General features: G+C 33.6%; 1 protein-coding gene and 1 pseudogene across 1 annotated transcript; one reads left to right on the top strand and one right to left on the bottom strand.

Annotated features, from left to right (window-relative positions):
• Positions 1–9,126: 9,126 nt before the first annotated feature.
• On the top strand, positions 9,127–12,013 carry LOC126591637 (borneol dehydrogenase, mitochondrial-like). The gene is made up of 2 exons (XM_050257413.1): positions 9,127–9,280; positions 11,078–12,013. The coding sequence occupies exons 1-2, from the start codon at positions 9,240–9,242 to the stop codon at positions 11,850–11,852; spliced, it is 816 nt and encodes a 271-aa protein (XP_050113370.1). The 5' UTR covers positions 9,127–9,239; the 3' UTR covers positions 11,853–12,013.
• Positions 12,014–19,487: 7,474 nt separating this feature from the next.
• LOC126590282 (uncharacterized) lies at positions 19,488–20,857 on the bottom strand (annotated as a pseudogene).
• Positions 20,858–22,904: the final 2,047 nt, after the last annotated feature.

Here is a 22,904-nt window from a genome sequence, read left to right as displayed (position 1 = left end):
AACAAAGAGTTGATCTTGTGAAAGAAAAGAAATGTCCCGTTGCAACTGAAAAATCCGAGGGGCACTGCTTTGAAAGTAGCGCTCTTGCAATTCGTCCCAAATCGCATGAGCACTAGTCATGTAGAGAATATTGTCTGAAATATTTGAATCAATTGAATTGATGATCCAAGCAACAATCATGTCGTTGCATCTCTTCCATGAAGCATGGTCGTCCGGCTTGGTTTCAACGGAAGGTTGTGTAACAGTGCCATCAACAAAACCAAGTTTGTTTTTGGCACTCAAGGAAATCTTCATGGCGCGAGACCAGGTTGAATAGTTGTCCCCATTAAAAGGCTTCGAGACCAACACCATAGCTGGGTGGTCTGAATGATGAATGAACAGTGGATTGGAAGCATCAGGCTTGCTTTCGCTCAAAGTCCGATCGTCAACCATGGCTGCTTGTGTTAAACAGCGGCAAAAGGAAACAACGGCTGCAAAAAATAAGAACTAGGGTTTTGACCTAGCTCTCGATACCATGTAAAAATATATTTGGCTATATATTATTTCAAATAGATACCAAGACTTTATACAGAGTCATTCCCTTGATAGAGAGTTAATCTAGCCTACATTCTAGTTATACAAAAGAGAAATATTTTGTACAAATCAATTACAGACTTTGTTTCCAATTCTAAGCCAAGATATCAGGGATCTTGATATCATTGACTTCTCAATAGTATACAGATTATAAATTCTTATTGGATAATAAACAAGAAAGTATTGTAGGTATACACTACTAGGAAACCAGTTATTAGTGGTGTTTTGAAAACCGACAAAAAACATATATTATTGTCTGATTTTAAGCAAAATCCGACAGAAAATGGATGCAATGACGGATATAATAAGTGACAGAATTGCTTGCGTCAGGAAATTAATTTTCCGACAGAAAATACTTTAAAACCGACAGAAATTGTGTCGGATATAACCGACAGAAATATTTCTGTCGGCTAAAACCGACAGAAAATCATTAAACCATCCGACAAAAATTAATTAAAAATGAATAAATAAAACCATTTACTGTCGGCTAAAACCGACAGAAATTAATTAAAATAATAAATAAAATCATTTCCTGTCGGCTAAAACCGACAGGACTTATATTTATAATAAAAAAAATTAAATCACTTTCTGCATTTTCCATATCCCCACCGCCCATCCCCACCGTATGTCACCATTGTCTGCCTCCCTTCATCACTTCATCCAACCCTGGTTTAAAGTCAGGTGTGAGACAGACACCAACGAGAGAGAGAGAGTCTTAGATAGGAAGGATGCATAAACAAAGGTATGCATAAAGAATGAATTGAATAGAAAAACATAAGGATAGAAATTGAAGCGTTCTTAAAACGCAAACCCAATTCCCAGTGTCAGCTATCAGGTCTTAAATGCTTGATATTTTGAGCCAACTCATTGATCATTGCGACAAATTGGAAACAAAACAACATAATTCAAACCACAGATATCATGAATTCTCCAAAAATGGTGCAAACTTCCCAATAGAACCAATTACAAGACATCTGCATAATCTGAGTACCTTGTATACAGTTCCAAAACCTCCTCTCCCTATCTTATTACTCAAATGGAAATTATCCGTCGCCAATCTTAATTCGTCGTAGGAGAAAGCCTTGGTATTCTCCAGCAAATTCTCTATGCAACACACAAAACAAACAATCAATCACATAACAATGATGATCCAGCCGATTAGCACGAACAAATACCAAATATGGAGGTAAAAAAAGTAACAAAACCAAAAAGCGTGGAACAATTTATTCATGTCCGTACCATCGTGACCACGGCCAAATTGACCAGAACCAGAACCCCTTTTCCTGACAGCAGCTGAAGCACCGAAGCAGCCTGAATCTCAGACTCTCTCTGTTTATGCATACCTTTGTAAACTTTCGAATAGGAAGGATGCAGCAGAATGAATTGAAAATTATTTGTTACCTTTCGAATAGGAAGGATGCAGCAGCCCCTGACAAATCAACCCATACCTCTGACTCCTATGTCCCTTCCTCACTCTTTCTCTCTATACCCGTTCCGTTCCCCTCAACCCTACCCCCATACTTTTCCCCATCTCTCTCTCTCTCTCTCTCTCTCTCTCTCCGCAACCAACGTCAGTGGACAGAACCCACCCCCCTCTCTCTAGCTCCTACCCTTCCCATCAACCCTCTGTCCACGCCCAACCCTTCCCATCAACCCTCTGTTCACACCCTCTGCAGTGTGTGTGGAATTGTTGGTTGGAATAAGTTACAAATGTTCGAACAAAATAGAAAAGAGAGAGGAGAAGGAAAAGGAAATGAGGACAGAAGAATAGGGGGAAGGGGAAAGCATCGGCGCAAGGAAGATGGATGGGTTTTAAAAATTTAGGTTATTTTAATTACTATCGGTTAAAACCGACAGAAACATTTTTTTAAAATAAAAACCGACAGGAAAAATTCATCACTGTCGGTTATAACCGACAAAAAAAAAATGGCGGCAAAATTCCCTCCAAAAATTTTAAAATTTTCCCTCAAAATTTTAAATTCCCCCCAAAATTTTGTTACAATTTAAAAAAATAAAATAATAATTGTTTGGTTTAATAAATAAATAATATGTATTTAAATAGAATATGTTTTTTAAAATTAAATAAATAATTGTTTGGTTTAATAGGTAATTTTTACACTTTTGGTTTAATAGAGAATAATGCATGTAAAATATGCAATAAAGAAACAAAAAAAGAATTGTACAATGAAAATGTCATCACACAAACTAAATATTGTCTAATCAATACTTGAAAAACATAAATAAATATTGTCTAATGAATAAATTTGATATTCAATTTAAAATATTTACACTTATACTTAATAGAAGTATAATATTAACGCTAAGTGTTTGTTTAATCTACCGTTTTGATGGGATACGCATTCTACGAAGCGTTTTTCAACAATCCAATCGTCAAACTTGTTTGTACACACTCCGAGATCGCATACGTAAAAAATCACAAAAAACAAACATTAAGAGATTAGGTAACAAAACAAAAGTTTTTAACGGTTATAAACGAAAAATCACAATTTAACGGTTACTTTAGCTCCGATTTTCATGATTTTTTACAGCAACACTCCTCGACCCTATAAGAATGCATTGAACGAATTTGACCTTCAATTTAAAATATTTGCACTAGTGGATAAATCTTATTTTATACTTAATGGAAGTATAACATTAACTCTAAGTGTTTGTTTAATCTACCGTTTTGATGCGATACGCATTCTACGAAGCGTTTTTCAACGATCCAACCGTCAAACTTGTTTGTACACACTCCGATATCGCATACGTAAAAAATAAAAATAAAAACAAACATTAAGAGATTAGGTAACAAAACAAAAGTTTTCAACGGTTATAAACGAAAAATCACAATTTAACGGTTACTTTAGCTCCGATTTTGATGATTTTTTACAACTACACTCCTCGACCCTATAAGAATGCATTGAACGAATTCGATCTTCAATTTAAAATATTTTCACTAGTGGATAAATCTTATTTTATACTTAATGGAAATATAACATTAACTCTAAGTGTCTGTTTAATCTACCGTTTTGATGCGATACACATTCTACGAAGCGTTTTTCAACGATCCAACCGTCAAACTTGTTTGTACACACTCCGAGATCGCATACGTAAAAAATCACAAAAAACAAACATTAAGAGATTAGATAACAAAATAAAAGTTTTCAACGGTTATAAACGAAAAATCACAATTTAACGGTTATTTTAGCTCCGATTTTAATGATTTTTTACAGCTACATTTCTCGACCCTATAAGAATGTAATGAAAGAATTTGATCTTCAATTTAAAATATTTACACTAGTGGATACCACAAAATTTTATTTTATACTTAATGGAAGTATAACATTAACTCTTAAGTGTTTATTTAATCTACCATTTTGACGCAATACACATTCTACGAAACTTTTTTCAATGATCTAACCGTCAAATTTGTTTGTAAACACTCCGAGATCACATACGTAAAAAATCACAAAAAACAAACATTCAGAGATTAGGTAACAAAACAAAAGTTTTCGACGGTTATAAACGAAAAATCACAATTTAACGGTTATTTTAGCTCCGATTTTGATGATTTTTTGCAGCTACACTCCTCGATCCTTTAAGAATGCAATGAATGAATTCAATCTTCAATTTAAAATATTTACACTAGTGGATAAATCTTATTTTATAAATAATGGAAGCATAACATTAACTCTTAAGTGTTTGTTAAATTTATCAATTTGATAGGATATGCATTCGTCAAATATGTTCATATATATTATGAGATAGCATGTATAAAAAATCGAAAAAAAATATAATATTTAAAACATGTGTTTATTTATTTTTAATCAATATAACATTTTAAAATAATAAAATCAGACATGATAAAGTACACCAGATGTTCATGTGTGTTTATGTGCTAGACAATGTGCATTGTGACGCATTGGAAAAAATTGTTTAAATTTCTTTGTATCTTGTTGCTTGCCTATGAGGGAGCATAATCCTCATTACAAAAATGATAGAGTTTTAGATTGTAGTCTCTTGTCATTATTCTCTCAGAAAATTTATGGCTTGTGAGAATTGGGTTCATTAGGCTTTAGGGTCATGAGTGAAAAAAAAAAATTTTAAATATGTGTTTATTTATTTATTTTTAATCAATATAACATTTTAAAATAATAAAATTTTCATCTATTTTGGTTATAACCGCCAGAAGACTAAAATAATAACAGCCATAAAGTAAAATAATAAAATAGTTAATTTCTGTCGGTTACAACCGACATTATTAACCTAAAAACCGCCAGGATATGTAAAAAAATATTAAAAAAAAGATTCAAAAATTCCGCCAGTAAATATCCGCCAGTAGTTTCTTTTTATCCGCCAGTAAATATCCGTCAGGAATTGATGTCGGATATAACCGACAGAATTTTTCTAATATCCGCCAGTAATTAAATGATGTGTCGGATATAATTTATCGGACAGGATTTTCTAATATCCGCCACCATCATCCGCCACCTAAAGCTAATATTGTAGTAGTGATACAATTCTACTCTTTTATATGTTTCTAACAAATATGTTAAAGCATTTTTAATCCCGCATCAATATGCAGGTCAAACTTTCTAATTTGCTTCTACTTGTGCGATGTGTACTACTTCTGTATACAATTTCTTTGGATGCAAAGAAATCGGCTTAACAGCTGTCTGCATGTGAATCCGTTTGTTAATCTCTAAAACTAAACCAGGGCAGATGTGGCTTCTGCCAAGGAGCACCTTTGTTTTGATTAGAAGAACATAACCATATTTCAAATGCTTTTAACCAGAATTGTTGCATTTTTTTTAAGTTCCGTCACGTAGTGCTATAGTTCTTTGTTTCTCAAAATTGGCTTTGTTTTCTTCTTTTGGAAAATTTTCCTTTGCCATCTAGATTTCACAATCCATATTTTGTGTATTGTAACAATAATATTTTTGCGACCAGTCTCATGTAATTAACGTTATTGACAGAGAAATATACCATAGTTATTTTGGCAGGGTGTTTGTTGAAGAAGTTATCTCATTTGGTGCTTTGTTAATTGCAATTTATGTATTTATATGTTTATATTTTTGGCATGTACTATTAGAAAAGCCGGAAGTAACCAAGTTACCATGACTGAAACAAGGATGGCCCGTAGTATATCTGACAAGGATATGATTGCTATCTTGGAAAGGGAACCTCAGATATCAAAGACGTTCACTTTACTATATCGGTTGCATGAGAGAATCCAGTCCGATACTGCTATCGCTTAGTCAAATTAAACGAACAAAAACTCAAAGAGATCCCGTACATCAATCTGTCTGAAGGGTTCTAATGGCCTTACAGGGAAGCATAGAATTGTAAAATTTGCAAATTTCTTTACAGGTATGGAACGAGTAGCATAAAATAAGATCTTACAAGAGCATCCCCAAAGGACTAGGCAATTGTTTTAGGGAAAATTCTGCTTTTGTTGGCTGATGTGGCATTTTGCCTAGTTCATTTAGTTGGTGAGTTTGTATATAAGCGTGAGACATTTCTTAAGTAAAGAATTTCCTTTTCTATTTTTTATTTTGGATAAGACAATATATTTACAAAATGAGCAAATCATAATTAATTGGACTGAACTCAAATTCGACAAGGATCGAGCTAAAGACTTTTTACTTACAAGTGAAGATAAATACTATTAAACGTGGTAGTAAATAGCATCATCCCTCTAATTTAAAGGAAAACTTTTTGCAGAAGTGACATGCATTCGTGCTATTTATGTAGTTATGATGGTTTTTGGCTGTTGATATATTTAACGATGAAGGGCAAAGTGAAATGTAACAAATGAGTCACGGGAGATGGGTCATGGTGGCTTTTCTGAAGGCAGCACGGAAATCGACCTAGGTTTGGGGACAAATTCAACTTTTGAACCCATATAGCGAAGGAACATCACACATGCATGTAAAAGTAACTTCATATTTTTCTGAACATCACATGTGTGTGTACGTATATAATTTTAGAATCTTTACCAAAAACAAACAACTGTCTTGGCCAAGGACAGAGCTAGAAATTTTTTTGATTGGGGACGTCTTAAAACAACCAAGTAAAATAATGGGTTTTAGGTTATTGAGGATCAGATACAGTAAAAAATCTCTAAATTAGAAAGTTAAATTCTAAATTGTAATGCCACAAACAAATGAATGAAGTAAATTCATATAAAATACTTTGGAGTAAAATTTTTGTATTAAATTATGATATTTCATCAGTTGAATCCAATGTATTTATGAAATCTCCAGTTCAATTGAGTTTGATTTAGGTTAGAAAACGTGAAATATTTGGAACCAAAATCAAAATTTTAATTGTCATGACATTTTTGCTTTCCTTACCCAAAAATCTAAGTGGGGGCGGATGCCCTCCCTGGGCCTTATGTAGCTCCGTCCATGGTCTTGGCAAATTCCCATTATTAATGTGTGTCACGTTTCAAGACAAAAAATGAGTGTGAAGTGTTATTTATTTATTTTTTCTATGCAATGATACTTGTAGATAGTAACTTTACTATTCTTAAGTTTCGACAAAATCGCTTATATCTAAAGTTTTTTTTTTATATATAAATTTTTATTATTATTAAGAAGAGAGGGGAATGATTCGAAACTATATATTTAACGATGAAGGGCAAAGTGAGATGTAACAAATGAGTCACGGGAGACGGGTCATGGTGACTTTTCTGAAGGCAGCACGGAATTCGACCAAGGTTTGGGGACAAATTCAACTTTTGACCCCATATAGCGAAGGAACATCACACATGCATGTAAAAGTAACTTCATATTTTTCTGAACATCACATGTGTGTGTACGTATATAATTTTAGAATCTTTACCAAAAATAAACAACTGTCTTGGCAAATTCCCATTATTAATGTGTGTCACGTTTCAAGATAAAAAATGAGTGTGAAGTGTTATTTATTTATTTTTTCTATGCAATGATACTTGTAGATAGTAAACATTAGGTTTTGATTATTCTTACTTTACTATTCTTAAGTTTCGTCAAAATCGCTCATATCTAAAGTTTTTTTTTTATATAAATTTTTATTATTATTAAGAGGAGGGAGGTATGATTCGAAACTATATAAATAATTTAGCCTAATCGTTAACTTTTTGTTAATTGATGACTTGACAGGATCTTAACCCCACTAATTCACACTTTACTATTCTCAAGTATTTTGAAATTCACACTCTTATCACTTTTAGTTTTTTCATCTCACTTATACATAGGCACATTTTGCTCCCAAATTCATGCTTATGTTAGCCTGGTAGTCATCGGCTTCGTTAAAAGTGTGATGTTACACTTGATTAGATGATGACTATCAGAAACGTGGCACTATTGGCCAAGTGCCATGTTAGGCTTTGATTGGAAGTTGATTATGGAAAAACGTGGTACTGTGGGCCCCTCAAGGTGTACAAGATTGTTCAAGCGGAGACTTTGAAATAAGTTCTAGTCAAATTCAAAAATTTCAAAAACTAAGAGCAACAAATGTTGCCACGTGAAAAATAAATAAAAAAACCTAAATTCCGCAAAAAAAGTTGACATTTGAAAATTTTATATGGCAAATGTTTTTTAATTGTTTAAATTTTTTTTTCTTAAGCCATAGTGCCACCTTTCCACAAAGTCATTATGCAGTCAATCTCCACGTTACGCTTTAACGAAGCCAAGACGCTCAGGCTAACGGAACTATGAATATAAGAGCAAAATATAAATTTAGTTACAAGAGTGAGACAAAAAAAATTAAGGATAACAAAGTGCGAATTTCAGAATACTTGAAAGTAGTAAAGTGAGAATTAGTGGGTCAAGATACTGTCACGTCAACAGCTAACAAAAAAATGAACCGTTAGGCTAATAGAAGTACCAAAGTGGTAGAAAAATCAAATTTTAGGTATGAAAGTGAGACGAAAAAAGTGTACAAAAGTGCAATTTTGACAAAACTTGAGGATAGTAAAGTGGGAATTACCCAAACTTTTTATTTACAAGTGTTTATGAATTTCACATTGATGTATGAAGAGACCTTACATGTGCTTATAAGTAATTTAGCTAAGTTTCATATTTCCAATTAGTTTTATAGTGGAACATCAACTTTCGATATGGTATCAAAACAGTTTGCCCCACATGTGAAGCTTAACGGCTACGTGTGCTCCACGTCATCTGATTTGTATTGTCCACATGTTAGGTTTGACAATTCACCACGTGTAAGGGGTGTGTTGAAGATAAATCTCATACTAATGAGAGAATGGAACTTGGTGTATAAAGCTTAACGGCCACATGTGTTTTGTCATCTGAATTGTGTTGTCTATATATTAGGCTTAACAATTTATCACATAAAAGATACATGTTGAGAAAATTTTTTATACTGATAAAAGAATAGACCTTGCATATATTATGTTCAATTATCGTCGAAGAATAGCTCAAATCAAATTATTATTGCGTGACGTCTCCCGATTGGATCTCAATTATTGATAAAGCAGACAAACCTCATTCACCTAAATGAGAACACCGCATTCCACATGGTCTGCTACAAAATGCGCACGTGTGCTTTGAAAAGAAGTTATATATGCATCTAAATTACTGAAAAGAAGTTAGAACAAGGTACCCACCTCCAGGAAATGATTCTCTTGTTGTAGAGGAGGTTAAATCATTTTGAAGAATATGGGAAGCTTCTCATTTGTCTCAGCTGCTGCTGCAAGAAGGTACTGTGTATGTTATCTTCTTTTTACTCCTTCCCATCAAAACCACTGAACTTTCGAGATTTGATCTTACCATATGTTGTCCATTGAAGAAAATAAAATAAAATGGTATTGTGTATGTTAATTTATACAGTTTTACCAATGTAACTAATGAGCTATCGCAGTCAAGTTTTAATTTAATTAACATCAGAGTTTATTCCTGAAAATTTCTAGTTATGTGCAAATGGCATTGAACTAAAGTGGCAGAAAGTAATAATGTTTATGCACTCTAGTATGAGTTTGATTCCTATCAATTCCCTTCTCCCCAATATTTAACAATTTAACCCATATGTTATCGTTTGCAAAAAACAAAAAAAATTCTAATTATGCTTTAAGGTCTTAGTGGTTATTATCTTTTATATAATGATATATTTAGACTAAGAGTTGGGGGAATAAATTAATTTTGAACTCGACATCCATCGAATCTAAGACTTCTCAAAATGAAGAGGAATATCATTAGACCATAGTACTAAGATGCAAAAATTATATTATTTAAAATGACAAATTATATAGTGATAATTGTTTAAAGATGACAAATCATATGTTAGTTGGTTAGAGCAATGTGTCCCTTTTTTCAAAGGTTGAATTCCTCTTCTTGTAGATTTGTCCTAGTTGATAAAATTCCTCCTATATTAGAGTAGTAGAACATCCCATTTGCCAAAAAATGACAATTTTTCTCTTCATTTAATATTCGGTTCTGAGTAATGCTAGGTAGATTAAATTTGTAGATCAAATTAGCAAACCAAATATGTGTCACCAATAAGAAATAAGCACGTTAATGAATACTTACGTAATAATTTTTTTTTATCAACACTTAAGTAATAATTCAATCATCAACTTTTATATCATTTAGTTTATAAGTTTAGTCTGATTTTCTATAAGGTCGGTGTCATGAGCAGCATATGGCATCTAGTTTTAAAGATGTTGCTTCTTTTTATCCTTTATGTTTTGGAATTAATAGTTGCAAATTTGCACATTACATTATTTCTTTTGTATTTTTTTTTTTTGTACTTATTTGCATTTCGACAAGAACTAAATTTGCAATATGAATAAAAATTGGAATTTTTGAGTCAAGATACATTAAGTTCGTTGTTTGGATTCATAAACATAAGTTTAGAGATTTCATTCATAACAGAACTTAGGAATTCCAACTTAAACTTCATCTTAACAGTGGTTATACGTCATTCATTTGTTTCTAATTCTTTTAAAGTATTCAATCATTATCTTAGGGTGTTGTTTACATCCTCCCGAGTGTAATTTTTCTCTTATATTTCTATCTTTTTGGAGGACACATGACTTTTTTAGAGTGCCTTAAGGTACCGTTTGGTACGTAGACGGGACAGAACGGGACGGAATGGGACGGAACAGGACAGAACAGATAATGTAAATATTGAAAAAGATAAGGAGAAATTTTGTCATAAAATGTTATAAATTTGTGTTCCACGGATGTGGAATGAGTCGTTCCAGGGGGAAGAGGTGGAACGAAAAATCAGCCAAATTTCGTCCCGTGGGACAACCCGTTCTACAGTTTTTAGACGCACCAAACGTGGGACGGTCCCGTTCCGTCCCGTCCCGTCCCACGTACCAAACGGTACCTAACAGCTTCCTTATTTTATTGTTAGCAAAGATTCATCACCAACTAATGTTAGATAATTAGGTGCCTAAGCTAGCTTGTTACTAATAAGAACAATCTTTCCTTTAATTAAATGTTGTGTTGAAACTAGACTAATATGAGAGGAAAATTATGCTTCAATGTTGAAGGCTTGAAGGCAAAGTGGCACTAATCACTGGCGGAGCCAGCGGCATAGGGGAGTTCACAGCAAGAGTCTTCACGAAACATGGAGCTAAAGTTGTGATTGCAGATGTGCAAGACGACTTGGGTGAATCTGTTTGCACAGATCTAAATTCTTCATCCGCTTCCTTCGTCCATTGCGATGTAACAAAAGAAGAAGACATCGAAAATGCGGTTAATACAGCCACAAGCAAGTATGGAAAGCTAGACATCATGTTCAACAATGCAGGCATAGCTGGCACACCCAAACCCAACATCCTTGACAATGACAAGGCTGAATTTGAGCAAGTGCTTAGTGTAAATCTAGTCGGATCATTTTTGGGGATTAAACACGCAGCTCGCGTGATGATCCCAGCAGGCCAAGGCAGCATAATCAACACTGCTAGTGTTTGTTCTACCATAGGCGGAGGTGCTTCACATGCCTACACAAGTTCGAAGCATGGGGTAGTGGGGCTAATGAAAAACGCGGCCGTTGAGCTTGGACAATACGGTATTCGTGTAAATTGCGTGTCACCATACTTAGTTGCAACGCCGTTGGCGAAGGACTTCTTCAATCTTGATGACGATGGAGTGCATGGAGTTTATTCCAACCTTAAAGGTAAGGTTCTTAGGCCAGAAGATATTGCTGAGGCTGCTCTTTACTTGGGTAGTGATGAGTCAAAGTATGTTAGTGGGCATAATCTTTTGGTGGATGGAGGTTATAGTATTGTGAACCCAAGGTTTTGTATGTTTGAGAAACCTTGAGGAAAAAAAATTCACTCTAATGCATGTGACAAAAGGAATAAAGTGATGTTGCCCAAATGATGATGATAACGTTTGTGCAGTTTGTTCCAATTGAATAATTTCACACTTTTGTTTGCTATGTGACTCATTAAGAGCAGAGAATGAAACAATTTTTATTTTTATTTTTTTGCGGCAATCGGCATAAATTTTAATTAGATTTAAATTGAAACGTTTACATTAAATGACATTGCATTAAGCAACCAATATGGTGCATAACAGTCCCATATATGAGAGTCAACTATTACAACTTGTACCTTAAAATAATCTATCTTATTTCCGAGATGTGTGAAATGACTATTTTGCCCCTGAGTGAGTGTCTTAATTAATTTATCGATTCTCGATTCGAGAATTTCTATCCTCATACTTTCTTCAGTTTCATAACTTTACTTTTCGTACATTAGTTTAACATTGAAATCGAATCTCAAGTCAAGACCCCGAGTACCAAATTGTTATTTGCAACTTAAGAGGGCAATTGGGTAATTTCACTTAAATAATTCTTAAGTGGGGTAGGGTTAAACCCACATCCGACCCACTCCTCTCCTTCTTCATTTTTTTGAAGCCTAACTCTAACTCTCGACACTCTCCCTCTATCTAAGCTCCGAGAAGGATCCCCCACCATAACTCTCGACACTCTACCTACTATTTTCCAAATTCAGGAGAGTTGCACCGAGCCCAAACCATTGAATACAATAAGGATTCAACATCTCATCGTCCTTAAAGGGTCCTAGGTGAGTTCCTGGTGATTTTTAGGACATGTTTATACAAATTTTGGCTTCAAAATCATTGAAATTGAGCTCAAGAAGCCCTAAACCATATTCTGGTCTTTATTTGCAGATTTCGATGAGTCACCGGTGATCGGCGATGGTGACCTTTGACAATCACCGTTAACTTTAAAGGCAGGAACTGAGATTCTGTTAACTTTAAAGAAATCTTGTATCGAAGAAGGTATATTTTCTTAACCCTATCTAAATTCACTGCACCAGCACGTGGCTCTGGCGACGGCGAGTGTGACGTCTACTCACCGAACCGCAGTAGCGAGTATGATGATGTGTAACACCACAATAGCGGCACGTGGTGGCGCATGGCTGAAGCACAATGGCTCATGGCGGCGCGTGACAGACATGAGGATGCAAATTCTAGAACGAGATTGCTAAGTACTTCAATTCTAGAACGACTGAGATTGCAAAGTAAAACTGGATCATACATTATGATGAAAACAATGGATTTAAATTGATGATGCAAATTAATTACTGAAAATAGAATTTATTTTTTACTTTTAAAAACTGACAATTGACTAATAAAATTTACTGAATTAACTGGATGATGGTGCTTGTAGACATCCATCTTCTTTTTCTAAATTGATATTTTATTTCTTTGAATACAGCGTGAACTCAAAGAAAATTTTAACTGAGGAAAAGATGCGTAAATTAACTTGCTTTCTTTGTCTTCGGAGTCTTCTTCCTTTAGACTTGGAAAATGAGACTTGAATGATTGAGTTCTTTACTGTTGAAGCACGAGATGGAAGATGACTTGCTTTTATTGTTGATGAATAGTGAACTTGTTGAAATAATTGTTGCGTGCTGAGTGATTCTTGTTGACTGATTGATTTCTCGCTTTTACTGTGAAAATAATGTCTGAATGCTTCACATGTTGTCTTGAAATAATGATTGAACTCCTTACATGGTGACTCACTATGTTCACATGGCTTGACTTGTTGATTCACATGGCTTTATGCAAATAGGTCTTGTGCATCTTGGTAATCAGCCCACCTGGTTCTTTGATTGTTTGGCTTTACTGGTTGTTATGATGAAGTATTTGATAACCTGGAGGAACTTTCATCTTCTTCATCTTTAGAGTTTAACTGTAATTGTAATTGGGCTGTCTGTGACTGTAACTGAGTCGCTTGAAATAGAAGTTTATGTCCAAGGTCTTTAATTTCTGCAGCTTTGTGCTTTGATTTTGATGACTTCGAAGACTTTGACTTTCCTTTGAGTAAGGAAGATGGAGAGATGTTTGATAATGACTGTGTTTCGATAACTAGCTAGGGTTCAACTGGAAATTCACTAAGAATCTGTTTAATAATTCTTTCCTGGTTGAATTTGTCCCACCATTTTACTAATCTGACTCTTTGAACTTCTTCATTGTTTGCTTCATACCCCCATTTTAAAATTTATGGAACTTTATATTTGGCCATGAAAATTAAAAGAAGCGGTATTTTATTGTTGAATAGGCTTGTATCGAATCTTGACTGAAAATGGTTAATTCTGTGCATGAGCAATTTCGGGATGAGACTGGCTATTGGGTCATGAACTAACCACCACTTGGAGAACCAAGCTGGGAATATTGGTTGTGTAACATCCCACATCGCCCAGGGGAGTGATCCTTAAATGTATAGTCACATCCCTACCTAGCACAAGGCCTTTTGGGAGCTCATTGGCTTCGGATTCTGTAGGAACTCCGAAGTTAAGCGAGAAGGAGGCCAGAGCACTCCCAGGATGGATGACCCACTGGAAGTTGCTCATGAGTTCCCAAAAACAAAACCGTGAGGGAATGGTAAGCCTAAAGTGGACAATATCGTGCTACGGTGGTGGAACGGGCCTGGGATATGGTGGACCCAGGCCGGGATGTGACAGGTTGAAATTTCTTATCGAAGTTGATAAACCAAGAATGACTGAAATCCTCTTTCTGATAGAGGAAAGTGTTTTTCCATGCATTGATGTAATCATAATAATTCTACTGAATATTGGGTGGTTGAGTGTGAAGGGACTTGTGTTTATAATCATTTTCTGACATGGTATTTCCAATGTGTAAATTATGATAAAGGATGTTGTTTTCATTTGTGTGACTGGTGATAGATTTAATGGTTATTAATTCGGTTTCAAAAAGAATGCTTTTGAAAAATCCAAGGGTTTTGTATGACTCTTCTGGTTAGTAGTGGAAATTTGGGGGAAACTAGAATCTAGCTAACTTTGCTAGTATTAGATTTGGATTAAGATCTGGAGGGTAACTGAACAAATGTTCACTGGATGATTTTTGAATGTAAGGAGAGGTTTGATTGTAATTGATCATTGGTTGTGATGGTCTTATTGAGGTTTTGTAAGGATTATAAGGTTTGACTAAGGCTGACTGATAATTTGGTTGGAAATTCCTTACGTTAGAACCTAAGGGAGTAAAACGGTTGACTGAACCGCTGGTTGAGTAAGGTACAAGGCCTAACTCTTGTTTGACAGATTCTTTTTTGACTGGGTTGAGAGAGGCAGAAAGCCTTCTTTGATAAGGATCCTGGCATTTTTTTCCTGCAGAAACTCTCTTGTTAGGAAATCAGAAATGCAATTTTGACTACCTTTTACGCATTCCATTTTGAAATAAAAAAAAAACTTAATATTGATTGTCATCATGCAAAAATTTGTCAATGTTTTGAACATCTTTTTGTAAAACATGTTTTGCCCTTTTACAATTGACTCTTACTAAAAAATTTAGATTTAACCAATCATCTTGAAATTTTAATATGCATAGTACTATAGATAATATTTCTTTTTTAATAGAATTCCAGACTCTTGAATGGAAACGAACAATTTGTTCAGTAGAATTGAGATGAGTTGACTATTTAAGAATACCTCTATAACCAATTTCAGAGGCATCATTTCAACAATTTTGAATGAATTGTTTGTAGGAATACCAAGACAAGGTAATGCCTGGACATGATACTTGATTTAATTGACTATGGAAGTATAAGTAGAAGACCAAGATATGGGATTAGTCTTGAGTTTGTCAAATAATGGTTTGCATTGTTCATCAATTTTGGGTAGAATTCTACAACATAATTGAATGATCCTAGAAATATGTGGAGTTCGGTTTTGTCAGTGATTTTATCTATTAATTTATCTGCAAACTGGATGACTCCGTCTATGGGTTAGATTATTGACTGATGGATGTTGTATCCTAAAAATCTTATGTTAGTTTGAGACAATTTTATTTTTATGGATGAAACAACTAATCCGTTTGACTTAATTATTTTGGTGAACATGTTTAAATGTTTCCAATGTTCATCAATTGACTTTGAATAAATGAGGACATCATATATGTAAATGATGGAAAAGTGACTGTATTGATTGACTATTTCATTCATAATATTTTGGAATTCACTGGGTGCATTTTCAGACATTACATTCCATTCATAATGGTCGAATGGATTGACAAATGCCGTTTTGTATTTGTCATTTTCATGACTTTGAATTTCCCAGATGCCCAATTTCATGTCAAATTTTGAAAAGATTACTGCTTGACTTAATCTATTTATTAAATCTCCTTTATTGGGGATTGGATATTTTGTCCATTCTAAGACTTCACTTAAACGTTTACAATTAATGACTAATCTTGGGGCACCTCTTCCTAATTTAGCATTTTTTTACACAAGGAAAGTAGGGCATAACAAATGTGACTTTCTTTTTCTAATTATTCCTTCGTTGAGTAATTATGTGATTTCATTTTTACAAAATTCCCTAGTTTCTTGACTCATTTGGATTGGTTTGGCTTTTGTGGGTATTTTCCTTTCATTGAAGTCCTTGATGTGAGGAAGTTTGACTATATGTTATTTCCTTCGCCAAAAGGCATTAGGAATGTCTGAACATATTTCTTGAACAAGTTTTTGTTGCAAAGAATTAATTCTTTGTTGTAAAGGTTTATTGTTTAACTATTCTTCAATTCTTTTTTAATTTATTTATTCTTTTAAATAACTGATTTGTTGCGTTTTTCTTTCAATTACACTGATGCGCATTTATGTAATTATAATAAAAATAGGAGGAATTGAATTGAGGAGGAGTTGAAATAAGGAGAAGTCAGAATTGGATTCTTGTTGAAGCTGTTTACTTAAATGTTTTGGAATCGGAATAGAAATGATACTAATTCTATAAAGCTATTTACTCATTCAGTAGAATTGGAATATAAACCAATATGATTACTAAAATGTTGTTATCCCAAATCAAATATTTTATGTACTTTTTTTTAATAAAATTTCTTTTTTATTTCATAGAAACACTAAAATAAATGCTTTTGTTTATTTTTTAATAAATTTAAGTATTTACTTTAATATTTAAATTTTCTCGCCCAAGTTGTAGTTTCTTCTCTTCGCCATACGCATGTAGTTGTGCATAATGTGAATGTGCGTTGTGCTTAATGAGCTAGAAGGACATGAGGAGCATTTTTAATCTTAACTCTTCAAGGATATATTTTGTTATGTAATGTTAATGAGTAGAAGGAATGATTTTTACCATTTCAAATCAAAAAACTTGATTCCCCTTAAAACAAAGAGATCTTCAGGAGGAGAATTTTGTATAATAGTAAATAAATGAAGAAAAAACATTAGGAACAAACAAAGAGTAGGAAATAACTTCATTAAAGTTAATATTTTACATCAAAGTACATCTATCTAACCATAATAACCAACCTAAACAAACTAGTCATACGCTACCTAGGCATCATATTATCAACAAACTATTCATAACCTGTCTACACATCAAATTGTCAAAAAAATATTCCTAACCTGCCTAAACATCATAATTTCAACAAAAAGTAGTTCACCATCATAGTGTCATCTAATTAGTCATTAGATTTACAAAACATTCACAATTTTCCCTAATATGTCATGGCAGCGAGCATGTCATAGCATTCACATTCTTTGGACCATCACTTAGATGTCATTATGCAAAAAAGTAACATTCACATTCTTTGGACCGTCACTTAGATGTCATAGCAAAAAACTAGCATTCACATTAGATTTACAAAACATTCACAATTTTCCCTAAAATACTAGGCCTGTGCTTGTTTATGGAATGCATCAATTTTAGATCACAATTTCATGGCAGCCATTTTCCTCCTAGTGAAAGCACTATCATCCCTTAGACCGTAGATTAAATTTTAGCCGTTGATTGTCGTTTATGTTTACGCTCCATTCTTCTAACAGAATTTCGTTTTTCAAATTTTCTTTTCAAAAAACATAATCTTCTAGTGAATTCAAAAACATGAACGGTTTGGATCGTTGATATCACGTTTAGATTTTTACGGTTAGTGAAATTATTGCTTTGAGTTTATAAAGTCTCCATAAACTATATAACATCAACTCATATTTTAGTTTACCGTAAACATCGGAACGTGATATGTAAGATCTGAACCGTTCATTCGTTTTTATATCCTCCAAGATTGTATATGTAAAAAATCGCAAAAAACAGACATTCGAATATTAGGTAACGAGACAAAACCTTTCGACGGTTATAAATGAAAACTCACGATTTAACGGTTATTTTAATTCCGATTTTGATTATTTTTTACAAATACAATCCTCAACCCTATAAGACTACGATGAATGAATTCTATTTTCAATTTAAAATATTTGCACTAGTGGATACCACAAATTATTATGTTTTACTTAATGGAAGTATAAAATAAACTCCAAGTGTTTGTTGAATATATCATTTTGAAGGGATACACATTCTACAAAACTAGTTTCAATGATCAAACCGTCAAACTTGTTTGTATATGTTCCAAGATCGCATACGTAAAAAATTGCAAAAAACAGACATTCAAATATTAGGTAACGGGACGAAAACTTTCAATGGTTATAAGCAAAAACTCACGATTTAACGGTTATTTTAACTCCAATTTTGCTGATTTTTTACAACTACACTCCTCAACCCTATAAGGGTACGATGAATGAATTCAATCTTCAATTTAAAATATTTGCACTAGTGGATACCACAAATTATTATGTTCTACTTAATGGAAGTATAAAATAAACTCAAAGTATTTGTTGAATCTATCGTTTTGAAGGGATACACATTCTACAAAACTAGTTTCAATGATCCAATCGTCAAATTTGTTTGTATATGCTCCAATATCACATAAGTAAAATATCGCAAAATATAGACATTTAGATATTATGTAACGGGACAAAATCTTTTGACAGTTATAAACGAAAACTCACGATTTAACGGTTATTTTAACTCCAATTTTGCTTATTTTTTTACAATTACATTCCTCAACCCTATAAGAGTACGAAGAACAAATTCGATCTTCAATTTAAATATATGCACTAATGGATAGTACTATTTTAATAGGATTTTGTGTTTTTTTCCATATGTATTCTAAGTTATATGATCTATTTATTGTTGAATTTAGATTAAGCATCAAACTTATTTCAAGAATATTCCAACGACACATGTGACCATTGGTAAATAATTGATTCCAACAAAACCATATGCCTTAAAAATTTATTCTGACAAAGAAAACATTTTGTCGAAAAAAATATGATTACTTCCGACAACAACTAATCACCCTCGAAAATATAAAAGCATTACCGAGATGATTTTTTTCCCTCAAAATATAAAATCATTACTGAGAGGACTTTCTTCCCTCGAAAATACTAAATCAATTTCGTCAACATGAGTAAACCTTCGGAAATAACCATTCTATTTCCGATAAGAACTTTACTCGTCGTTAATCCAATTGGCGCCAATTCTTCCCGCCAAACAAAAGTGCATTTCCAATGAATCTTGATACTTTTTCTGAGGGCATTATGTGGGTTGGTAATAAAAATTTATTTCATACTATGTTACCGACGACCCATATTTTATGGTCGTAAAATGTGCTTTTTACAACGGTTTTTTTGGGGCCCTCGGAAAATCTTCGTCGGTAATGACTACTTTTTTTTGTAGTGCAAGTCTGCAACAAAGTAGTCACATATGCACTCTTCCTTTCATTAGACATGTTGAAAGGACCCTCAGAAGGTCATGTTCTTTGGCGAAGTTGGTGACTTGAAATAATTCCATGGGAGCCAAAAACTCCATTTTATCAACTTACCGTCAAGCTTTTGTTTCATTTCGGTCAGATTTATATTGGTTGACAATGCATGAACTAGGCCATCAAGCTTAGGTCCCACATTGGCTATAGATTTACCCATAATAAAGAATTTCTTAGCCATTTCATCCCCTACTCTTGCCTTCTTGGGACCACTATTTGATGTGTTACTTTCTGCATTCCTTTGTTGTTGGGTATTTGGTACTGAGAAAGAAGTATCAAAATCATTTCCACTTTCATCCTTACCTTCATTTTGATTGACATTGGCATCGTCAAGTCTAACTTCTTTTTCATCGCCATCCACATTACCAACATTTGCACCCACAACACAATCTTTTGCATAAATCTCTCCCAAACTATGGTAGTGCGGAAAAGGCTTATCGTACAATCCACTTGCATCCTTTTTACCCTACAAACAAAAAACACAAAATACAAGGCACGTAAGAAAACTATAAAACAAAACACAAAATGCAATCAGATATATGCGCAGCAAGATTCACCAATTTGATTTTATAAAGGTACATATGTGCAGCAAGAGTCACCAATTAGTCGATTGGCTTTTATAAAGATTGATACCAATTTGCATTGATATCATCTATTGATTAGCTGATTGGCATTTATATAGATTGATACCAATTTGCATTTATAAAGATTCACCACAATTTGCATTTATTCATTCAAATGTCCTTATAGGATAAATACTATTTTTGTCTAGTACTGATAAATATTAAAGTTTTCTTAAATTAGCCAGGGCATATATATGCACACCTTCGTAGTCTCGTCATACACACTTTTCTCACAAGCCAACATCATTTTCTCTTCATTCCACTCAAACCCACTGAGAGCTAGCAATTAGTTAAGGCAAAATATTTTGCCTTCAACGTCTTGATGTGTGATTCAATGTGGGGTGATGCCTTTAATCTGAACCCTGGGAGTTTGGCTTCCATCATAGCTTCTATCTTCCCCAAATAACCATTCTTGAAACCAATACTAGCTCGCCAAGTCGAGTCACTATGCAACTCAAGCAATGATTCAACCAATATTGTATCCTCATTAGTTGTCCAATAACGTTTCTGTTGTCCCCTTCCTTGTTTTGTAGATGAAACAGACGCCATTCTGCATAACAATATTAGAAATCATAGGCATTCCAAATGATTTTGATTACAAATAGGATGTCTTTCTTTAACTTAGAAACAAATACAACATTCCAAATGTTATTACACAAACAATTTTTGACATAAGCATTCCAAATGATTGTGATTACAAATATTGATGTCTTTCTTAACTTAAGAACAAAAGAAACATTCCAAATGTTATTACAAACATCATAATATAAAAAGACACATTAATGTCTTCATTAAAACAAAAGGACATATCAAACACCGACTCAATGAACTGCCCTGTTGTTCCACATTTCTTGGGCAAGGTTATCCCTCCATGCAGTCCACTCATATGAGGACTCAACAATGGTAATATTGTTATTAGCATCTGAATTCCCATCTTGAAATTGCCCATCCGCATCAGCTTCAATAGGATCTACAACCATTTCCCTTTTATAAAATTATGGAGCATACAACACACTGAAATTATGCGACGATAATCCTAATATCCTAAAAGGATGGGCTTCTAAGAATTCCCCAATGCATTTTCAATAGCCCAAAACGCCTTTCAATGACATTCCGAGCACTTGAGTGTTTCTTATTAAAAAAAAACTCAGCCGGTGTTGTAGGATGATAATCATCTCTCCATTTATTCAAATGATAATGGGTTCGTCTATAATGTGCAAGAAAACCTTTTCCATTTGTGTAGCCACCATCAACTAATTAGTAACAACCTGTTGTTGACAAGGAATTAAATTGTCAAACTTACAACTCTATATCACTTGCAATTCAAAAGCTAAGAATTTTAATTACTAAAAAAGTTGTGAATGTTACCATTAGGGACTTTCAATCCATTTCTCCTAGTCACTGCATCTCTAAGAACTCGGCCATCATGTGTGGACCTTTCCATTCTAGGTAAAACATATATAAACTGCATGTTCAGAGTGCAAGCTCCCAAAACATTCGTTGCTATTTCATTTTTCCTTGTTTTGTACTTTGGTTATCACATTCTGGTACATGCACCTTAACCGATGTTCCATCTAGTGCACCTAAGCAATTCTACAGTATATAGGACACTAAATAAACAAGCTAAACTATGAAATAAAAAACTAGTAATTACTGAGTAGTGTAGGAATGTATATACTACATACCTTAAACCATTTCCCCTTTGGTTCAGTTAAGTTCTCAGGGATAGGCTCAGGTGTTTGATAGAAATCCTTTTGGCATCGAATCATTACTTTAATACACTCATGGAAGTACTTACTAATTGTTTGACCAGACCTTCTAAAGTGGTGGTTAACTATGCTATTCTTAAGATGGTGTGCAAGAATGTATAGAAACAATGCAACCATCTCCTATATAAACACATTTCGAGTAGCTCGTAGTTGTCCTCTAGTCACAAGAACTTGACATAATCTATGAAAGGAACGTCTATCCATTCATAGTTCAGTAATACATGTCACATCAATCTCATAAATTAAACCATGTAAGAATTCTAATTGCTTGTAAACTTTTATAACTGTTTGAGAAGGTGAGGAACTTCTAAGGCACTTTTGGAAACGATACCAAGAATAGAAATACGAAGTAGCACACGCAACAAATATAGTTCAAAGATAGATAATCAACACGTTCAACGCAGCATGTATTTTCTTCTTTGTGGACAAACTCAGATGAGCCATTAGTCTACATCATATAATGAAGAAAAAAAAATGTCATGAAGGACTTCAATTAACATATCAGCAAATTGAAATAAATTAACAGTACATTACACATTCAGTCATAAAAATTTATATTTTTTTTCCTCCATACCTAGTCTCACAATTAATGGAAAAATAACAACATAAATCATAGTATACCTGCAACCAGTGAAGAGAGCTCAACCCACAACCTTGTCCTCACTCTTCCTAATTTCATAAAAATGACGAATATTTCATTAATAAACATTTTTTAGCATAAAGAATTAGGAATAAAGTACTCTTCCTAAACAATACAACATTCAAATAAAAATGAATAAAAAATGCAACTCACAGGACATTATTATGGATATGGGCAAAAGGGATGA

Source organism: Malus sylvestris, chromosome 11 (assembly GCF_916048215.2).
Source record: "Malus sylvestris chromosome 11, drMalSylv7.2, whole genome shotgun sequence".
Lineage (NCBI taxonomy): Eukaryota > Viridiplantae > Streptophyta > Magnoliopsida > Rosales > Rosaceae > Malus > Malus sylvestris.
Note: the sequence above shows the minus strand (reverse complement) of the source record. Positions and strands in the feature narration are given on the sequence as shown.

Coding starts and splice junctions, on each gene's coding strand:
- LOC126591637 (XM_050257413.1), top strand. CDS start 9,240: ATGGGAAGCTTCTCATTTGTCTCAGCTGCTGCTGCAAGAAG. Junction 9,281..11,077: donor TCAGCTGCTGCTGCAAGAAG/GTACTGTGTATG, acceptor TCAATGTTGAAG/GCTTGAAGGCAAAGTGGCAC.